The sequence below is a fragment of the Nanorana parkeri genome, unplaced genomic scaffold (assembly GCF_000935625.1).
Source record: "Nanorana parkeri isolate BGI_ZX_2015 unplaced genomic scaffold, ASM93562v1 scaffold1191, whole genome shotgun sequence".
In the NCBI taxonomy this organism is placed as follows: domain Eukaryota; kingdom Metazoa; phylum Chordata; class Amphibia; order Anura; family Dicroglossidae; genus Nanorana; species Nanorana parkeri.
Window position 1 is genome coordinate 422,017 of NW_017307459.1, and position 8,973 is coordinate 430,989.

Here is an 8,973-nt window from a genome sequence, read left to right on the forward strand (position 1 = left end):
GGTCTGGGGATGGCCAACTTAAAGATATTTCACATTTAGGTTTCTTGTAAAACCTGTGACTTGCAGTACAGTAAGTGCTGAACAAACTTCAGGCTGGGTACTACTGGCGTATTTCGTTATTGGCCTTTGATACAATGGTCTGGGTGCAGCTGTAACCTGTCTGACACACTTTACCCTGCAGATTCAGTACCTGACTGTACACCAGACTTATTGCTAGACATGACGTGCTGATTTTATAAAGCTACAGCAGTGACCTCTATATTGCCAATTGATTCCTGTATTTAATAAACAGCACCAAGTGAAACCTCAAACCGATAACCACAAAGTGCGATATTATATACAGTATGTGGATTTAGATTGCACTATGAACTGTACGGATATTGACGTATATGTGCAGCCTATGAGGATGAAGACATTCGGAGGATCAATGTGTTTTCCACTGAATGCAGTTTCTCATCTTCACCACCAGCTGTAGGGAAAATAAAAATCCTATGTTGCATCTCTGGCACCCATGCCTGTGGCTTTCAGAGTCTGGTATTGCCTAATGGGGTTTGTAGTTGCACCACAGCTGGATGGCTGGAGTTTTTCTACCCCTGGTCTATATGATGCTGGACATCCTTCAGCCAGGAAATAAGGTGGGCTTTATCTAACTTACTGCAGCTTCTAATACACATTGTGAAAAGCTTGGTGTGCAGTAAAATCAAAGCTGGTAAAACTGCAAGACTGAAGGTTTTGACAGGTCCTCTTTATGGGAACATCAGGGGTCAATTAACTTCATGACCGAGGCCTTTCCAAGACCCTATAGAATAAAATGGTGGCAGTTGCAAATTTTTATGTTGCAGGATTTTATCCTGCAACATTATGGGTTTCTTTCATGCTTAATCACTTGGTAGTAGTGATTTTGTGCGTCCATAGATGCTTTAAAAGCCCCCACAGGTCATCAGTTTAGAGATGTGTGTAGGTATTGGCCCTAGAATTATTGCTCTCATTTCGGTGTGCGTGGCAAAACCCAACATGTGTAGCGTGATCATCGTTTTCATACGTAGGCGCACCCGACGCATGTGTACATGAAGGAGCGCGTGCTCACGGGGGACATTAACATTTTTACATGAATTTAATATTTAAAACATTTTGTTTTTTTACTTTAATTGCTATCACCTAGGTGTAGCTTGCAAGCCCTCCTTGTGACAACATGTTGGCAGTGATGGGGGGGAGTTTACCGGCCCGTGGAAGCGATCTGGCTGCCAGAATCGCTGCTACTGTAAAGCCGACGGCAGACATCCCAACCTGCAAAAACTCATTTCAGGGAGGTGCCTTTCTCTTTTCGGGGGGGTTTTTTTTTTTTTTTTTTTTCTTTCATGAACTTTTTATTACATTTTCCAAACATATGCAGAACATTAACGTATAGCAAGGTTACTGTGCTGATGCAGCATCTGTAACAGTTAAAGGCAATGTTAACAGGAACAAAACCTATATGGGAACATAGTGAAACATTATATAATGTATGACCAAAAAGAAAGAAGAACAGTAACATCTCAAGGTGTAGATTACACCGCACCAGGTCTGGCCATGTGTTATAACAATCTACAAAATCCACACAGGAAGAAAACATTTTTTGCAAACTTTCATTGTACTGCAAGTAGCTTGTTTGGCAGATTTCAGCATTTTGCTGGAAGTCTCAACCTCATTGCAGTCTGTGTCAATAAATGTATTAATTTTGCAAGACATCAGATTCACAAGAGTTTTGTGAGACAGCTGACTTTTGAATTCCTTCTTAATGTGACGCACATTGATGAATGCCCACGTCACAATTAGAATTTGGCAGCACCAAAAGCAACTTCATCAGCTGGCAGAGCTCTTTAAACCTCAACTGCCCTGTGCGCACAGATTTTACTTTGGACAGCTTCCCCCAGAATTCATCTACTGGTAAACTTTTGTAGTTTGGCACCAGTCCCTCAAGATTTGTTGAGACATAATCCAGGACTTCCATGTGGAGCTGTTCTCTGGCATCTGCCTTAATCACATTTGGAAATCTCTGCCAAAATCTCATCTTGGTTTTCCATATTAACCACTGACAGATTCTTCAAGACTTGGTCTCCCATTGGGAACTTCTTTAAGATTCTTTTAATGCTCCTGACATAGAATGCTCTGACATCTTTAAAGAACTGCTTTGTCTTGTAAGGGGGCATCTCTTGTCCTTCCTCACTTAGCAACTGCATCCCGGCCAGGTACCCAACACATAACTCTTCATCTGGGAGGTAAGTTTCAGTGTTGCTTACATCTATTTCTCGAATGTTGTGTTCTCTCCTTCGACTTAATAAATCTGCTTGCCATGTCATGCAGGAGCTCTTGTACGCTCTGATTCAACTTGAAGAGGATAGGTGCCTTGTTTTGACATATCAAATTGAATTTGTCAAAGCACTGTGTGACATTATGTAAAAAGCATGCATATAGTTTCATTTGGGGATCTTTCAGCCTTTTCAGAATAGAGAACTAGATGACTTCCGATTCTCAATTTTTAATTCAAAATATGATAGAAAAGCTGGCCATTGGTGGAGCAGATGGTCCAAACCTTTTCCTAAAGAAAGCAAGCGTGTAGGACAATGCTTTTGTACTCTCTGCTGGGCAACATTGCAGAACTCTTGAAACTGTTTTAGGTATTCTCTTCTCTTACTACTTTTCTCAAAGTAGTAATAGATGTCAATGAGCAGTTCTACGGGTGACAGTGAGAGCTCCTTAGCCGCAGTTTTGGCACAAATGTTGACCAGGTGACTTGGACAGCCAACACTGTAAATATGAGGGGCCTGTGCTTTCACTCTTGACAATAAAGAGTTGTTTTTGACAATCATAACATTGCAGTTATCACTGCTAAATCCTACACAATTAGACCACTCAAGGCCTTTGTCATGCATGGATGATGCAATGGAGTTGAATATATTTGCAGCTGTGGCATCATTGCACTTTTGCATGTCTACAAATCCAACTGTTACCTTATCCTGTGTTTCATCATAGCACCTGACTAAAATGGCACATTCCTTCTCACACATGATATCATTGCTTTCATCAACCAAAATACTATATGGTCTTTTTCCTATCCTAATGAACTTGTACAGTTCCTCTGAACATTCAGGTTCCAGTGCCATGTTCACGATAGCTGCTGTCTTTGTTGATGAACAGGCATAGTTTTTTGCTATTTCTGAATCCGGAAAATTTTTCCTGAATAGCTTGCCTGTGTGCTTACACACCTGGAATGGCAGGTTATGCTCAACAACGAAAGATGTAAAGTATACCTCAGCTCTAGTGACCTTCTCTGTTAGACTTTGGTTTTCTGCTGAAAAGAACTGTGAAATACGTGAGCAGTCTTCCCTGCGCTTAGCCTCCCTAATATGCAGAGGTCCCTAAAAGAAATAAAAGCATAAGGTGTACCCTTTTTATATTGTGTTATGTAATAGGTTACATACATACTTTGTTTTTGTGATTGCCCCCTAATCTAAGTCTGGCCATACACCTATTGTTTTTCATTCAACCCGCGGGCTGAAGGAAAAAAATAAACCAGATTCTTCCATCAACACTAACAGCATGTCGATTTCAAGTAATTCCGCTGTTAGCATTTTATCCTTACAGGTGGTGCCAACACCTGTCAGAATACCCGACAAGAGCGGGCAGCTCATTGGCTGCCGGCTCTGACCGATCAAAGATTTTCCAGCCGGCTCCTTCGATCAGCTGATCAAGTAATGCAGATCGAAAGGGTGCCGACAGCCCGACACACTGTGTGAATTTCAGCTGGTTCCTCAAAAAACAGCCAAAATTTGAACAGTGTATGGGCACCATAAGTCTTGTATGCAGAAAATCTGTAACAATAAAATATGTACTTGGACTGTAAGCTCCTATGGGCAGGGCTCTCTTCACCTATTGTTTCTCTGACAATGATTCTTGTCAAGAGTACTTAATTGTATTGTCTCACATACACTATTGTACAGCACTTCAAAATATGTTGGCGCTAAAAATAATTGTAATTACACTGTTTCATATGTATAGTATATGAAACAGTGTAATTACAATTATTTATAGCGCCAACATAAAAAAAATGACTCACCTAGACATCACTACAGTAGCTAGTTAAAATGTTAGCTATGCTTATGGGCGAATGATACATCACGATGCTGCCATTCATCTTTTAGCATCGCTATTATTTTAGCTAGCTGCTATAACTATATTAACCCCTTAGTACATCACTGGCAACGGGCCTGTTAAAACAGACTCCGTCGGGGACTCTGTTTACTTTTATAAAGCTGAGTTTCGGCTTTACAATAGAAGCGATTTCTGGTGACTCAGCTGTCGCCAGATCGCTCCTACGAGCCGGTAAAGTGCCTGCCCGACACCCCGGCTGTGTTTCCTGGCCTCCGGTGCCCCTCCTACGGGCCCAGGACCGGCATCTTGGGTGTCAGTGGGAAGCTGGGGAGGAGAGCGGTGAACCTCCATTCACTGATGTCCACCCCGTTCTATGGGACCGGGATCAACGTGTATTGCATCACTTCCGGTCCCATAGCTGTCAGTGCTGGGCACCTGAAGCCTGCGATCTGCACTTCAATAGCTTATTGAGAGTGTAAAGGTGACACTAGGGGACCCACAGTATCACCTTTTAAGAGTACCTGTCACCACTAATCTGCTATCACATGGCGGGCTTTTAAGCCCTCCTATGTGATAGCAATTAAAGTTAAAAAAATAATAATAAAAAGTTTAAAGTTCCCTGCCCCCGTGAGCACACACGTCATAACGTAAACAAGCATCGGGTATGCACCTACGTACGAAAACGGTGATCGAGCTACACATGTTGGGTATCGCCACGCACGCAAGAGTGGGCTTGTAGGGGCTTTTAAACCGTTGTCAATGGACTTTTTGGGGGTACTGAATTTTGTTGCAGTTTCACGGACGCACACAATTTTGTTGGGTATCTATTTACTCTTTCTAACCTCCTCTTTTATATCTTGTAAAAACAATTGGTATTTTATTGTGCACTGGGCACTACATTTAACTTAAGTGCATTTTTCACAAACGCTTTGGGTTTGATAATACGTTGCGCTAATATCGTGCAACATACAAATTTGCAACTGCCACTATTTTATTCTATAGGGTCTTGGCTTTCAGAAAATATACAATGTTTTGGGGTTTGAACTAATTTTCAGGCCTAAAATGTGGATTATAACATGGGTGCGAAAAAGGAAAAAGAGGCATTGGTCATTAAGGGGTTAACTGTAAAGTGTCACACATTAAACTCACCTCAACATGTCTCTTACAATCATTTAACCCACCATGGGCAATTGAGAAATCACTGCTGCAAACAGTGCAGCGAGCTTATTCGTTATATAGTCGTTATTTTTTACCCCTATTAGACATGGGTACACTTTAGTGTAGTCAGGAGTGAAGTGCGTTTTGTACTTTTTTTTTTTTTTTACTTGCACATTCTGCCATGGTGCTGAGTGATCATCACACTCTCTCTTTGGCAAACTTCAGTTGTCTCTGATATGATATGAGATAGAAGGTAGGGCAGGCAGGGACTGGCAACACCTCCCTATCTGCACCCTTTGCTCTATGGTGTGGAGGACTGGGCTCATTAGCCTGCCCCAAATTATCATATTTATGTATATGATTAAGCTAGGAGGAAACGCAGGCGCGAGTGGGAGGCACAGACATAAATGTTTTCCGAAATATCCAACTCTCTCCCCCCCCCACTGCGACTGCACAGCTTCACATGCGCCTGTCAGACTCCTCATTAACACCCCTCATTGCGCCTGTGCAGACACTAGAAGAACTTTCTACTATGCTTGGGTGACGGCGCAATGAGGGGAATCGAGGCTTCTGACAGTGGCATGCAATGGCCCGCAGCCGCAGTGGCGGTAGTTCAAGTAAGGCTGGCGCACGCGCAGTAGCTGCAGGTGGGCTAAAGCTCCGACTGGCAAGTCACAGGACATGACGTCACCAGTCGGAGTTCTCGAGGAGTCGGAGGACAGGCCGAGAAGGGGACACTGCTACAGGTTGCCGGAAAGGTTCACTGCGAGTAAACCTTTCCGGCAACCTGTAGCAGTGTCCCCTTCTCGGCCGGTCCTCTGACTGCGCGTAAACCTGCGAGTAGGTCCTCTGACATGCGGGGGACTCCCTGAGCGTCCGTGAGACTTGAGATCCCTGCGACAGTTGGCTTTACAAATGTAAACATAGTCCCGGTGGTTTTTGCCACCGGGAGTCTGTTTAAACGGGCCCGATGCCGGTGACGTACACTGTACTTCAAATAAACAATAAAGGTGATCAGCGCCAGTAAGTGTAATGTGGAAATAAGAGCTACCAAGCACTAAGGATATAACTAAATATCTGAAAAAATTTGAAAAACAATATTCTGCTGAGCAAATAATCATACATATATACGTGAGTCACATATATGAGCCTTCAAACAAATGAGGCATAGAAAATATCTACACAAAGACAAAAAAGCAATATTGACAATAAAAAGTCTCAAGGAAAAAACAAAAGCAAACGATGGTGATTGTGCAAAAAAAAAAAATCCTCAGATGATCCGCAGCCAATCTGCATATAACTCTCAGGTAAAGATAATCATACAATGCAGGCAGACCTCCACCCAGAGAGTGATAACAAGTGAGTGCTCACCTGGGGAGGTAGAGCCACAGAGCTAGGTCAAATGCGCGTTTTCCCTTCTTAATGGGGGAGGGAAGCCCATGCACAGAAAAGGCGATAAGGTCTCAGATCACAGGTACCAGTAAAAATCCAGGTGGAAAGAGAAAAAGGACAAGGACATAGTGCGTAACGTCCAATAAAAAAATTTATTAAATAAAAAATGAGTACTCACAATGGTGTAAACAGTACAGGCATTGGGTATTGCTGGATCAGACCAGCAAGGCAAATGGCAGCAAAGCGATAAAAAAATTAAAAAAACCTGTTCGTCCGGCTCAGCTCAGTGACATCAGAAGCTCTGCCCTACGTACCTTACGTCAAAACACGTGACTTCATCAGGGGTCTCAAATTCTTGTTTGCACAGAGCTTTACATAGCTGCACATTTACATCTGTCCCTGAGCTCAAGGAGCTTACAATCTACGGTCCCTATCTCATATGCATACAGAGCCAATTAACCTTCCAGCACGTCTTTGGAGTGTGGGAGGAAACTTGACCACCCAGAGGAAACCCACACAAGCACAGGGAGAGTATACAAACTCATTGCAGATAGTGTCCTGACCAGCATTCAATCTGGTGACCCTGCATGCTGCAAGGCAGAAGTGCTGACCACTATGACACTGTGCTGCCCTAAAACTTTTTTCTTGTATTTTTGCTCCTCTAGTTGACAGCTTGAGTCTGATTCTACCACCACTTAATCTTCTGTGCATTTTCTTGCCAGTCTGGTTTAACAACCTCAGCTTTGTCTTCTTTTGAGTAGTGACCTCCATGTTTAGTTTTCTTTTATTCAGGCATTATCATTTGGTGCTAAACCCTAAAGGTCACTAAGACCAGGTAAATAAATAACCATCATCCAGAAATGTGATGCCAACATGCACATAACATAGAGCAGCTAGCAAAGGTTCAGATGGGGATTGAACCCATGATCTTTGCTTTACGAGACCAACGCCTTACCACTTGGCCACTGCACCTGCCTGAGGCACAGACATAAATGTTTTATCGAGTAAGGCTGGCGCACACGCAGTAGCTGCAGGTGGGCTAAAGCTCTGACTGGCAAGTCACAGGACGTGATTTCACCAGTCGAAATTCTCGAGGAGTCGGAGGATCGGCCAAGAAGGGGACACTGCTACAGGTTGCCGGAAAGGTTTACTCGCTGTAGCAGTGTCCCCTTCTCGGCCGGTCCTTTGACTGCGAGTAAACCTTTCCGGGATATATTGTTTCACATGCGGGCGTCAGGGAGCGGCTATCTAATAGCGGGAGACTCCCTGAGCGTTCGGGAGACTTGAGATCCCTGCGACAGTTGGCTTTACAAATGTAAACATAGTCCCGGTGGTTTTTGCCACCGGGAGTCTGTTTAAACGGGCCCGATGCCGGTGACGTACATTGTACTTCACTGGTCATGTATGGGTTAAATCTCTAATGTCACCTAGGGACATCAAAGCATGAAGCAAATTTGCTTCACCAGCGTCTTCTCCGGTAACAGAAGCTAGAGAAGTGACAGGTGAAATTGATCAGCCCATGGACCTGTGCTGATCTCCCTCTGACCCAAGCAACGAGATCTGCTGTGCCGATCTCGGGCCCACACAGGGTACAGCGAAGCTCAGGATAGCCGGACGGGGGGTGTTGATTGGGCCCGCACACTCCCATGCACCATACAAGCAATCAGGTGGCTCATATCCTGTCGAAGGCTTTGATGGAGTGTGCCGTCCTTCTCTGTAGAATAGGCAAACGACCAGTCGTTAAATTACTACTGACCAGTGACCAGTATGGATTAGGAGATCTGACTTCACTTTGGTTTCATTGTATCATTACCTGTGTTTTCTGCGTCCATGACTCTGAATGTATCAAAGCCAGTGAATGAGCATGACAGCCAGACAACTATTGTCTATTTTTATCCTGGTGCAGTACTCATACTGCCATCTTATGTTTTTCCAGTGTCTCAAGGATGGTGTTTACTATCTTCTAAAAATGCTGAAGACAAGAAGTCCTATTCAACTGAATAATGAGGTTTCATTTCAGGACATAAACACAGCCACGTTATTAGCTAAAGGTAAAGTAGCAGTTATTGATATTACGCATTTATCATTTTAAAGGAAATAAACACCTTTTAAGAATAAGCAAGCTTTCAAACTACATTTTCCTCTCCCTTGCCCCCTGCCCCCCTGAGCTGATATACAGTGTCTATAGACTTCAATAGGGTTGGGGACAGATCAGTTCATATCGGTCAACCACCCTATAGACATGTATGTGGCCGAACTGCACGCATGTACGGTGTGTTAACAAGGCAGCGG

At 43.5% G+C, this 8,973-nt stretch overlaps 2 protein-coding genes across 2 annotated transcripts in view; both read left to right on the forward strand.

Moving 5' to 3' along the window:
* The window catches only part of CUNH5orf51 (chromosome unknown C5orf51 homolog), a 26,028-nt gene that overhangs the window by 12,878 nt on the left and 4,177 nt on the right, over nucleotides 1-8,973 (forward strand). The window contains exon 5 of the mRNA XM_018568458.1: nucleotides 8,618-8,732. Within this exon, the coding sequence (XP_018423960.1) occupies nucleotides 8,618-8,732 (115 nt within the window). The remainder of the gene's footprint in view (nucleotides 1-8,617; nucleotides 8,733-8,973) is intronic.
* The window catches only part of FBXO4 (F-box protein 4), a 48,227-nt gene continuing 42,872 nt past the window's right edge, over nucleotides 3,619-8,973 (forward strand). Inside the window, exon 1 of the mRNA XM_018568457.1 lies at nucleotides 3,619-3,624. The gene's annotated coding sequence lies outside the window, so the exon portion shown is untranslated. The remainder of the gene's footprint in view (nucleotides 3,625-8,973) is intronic.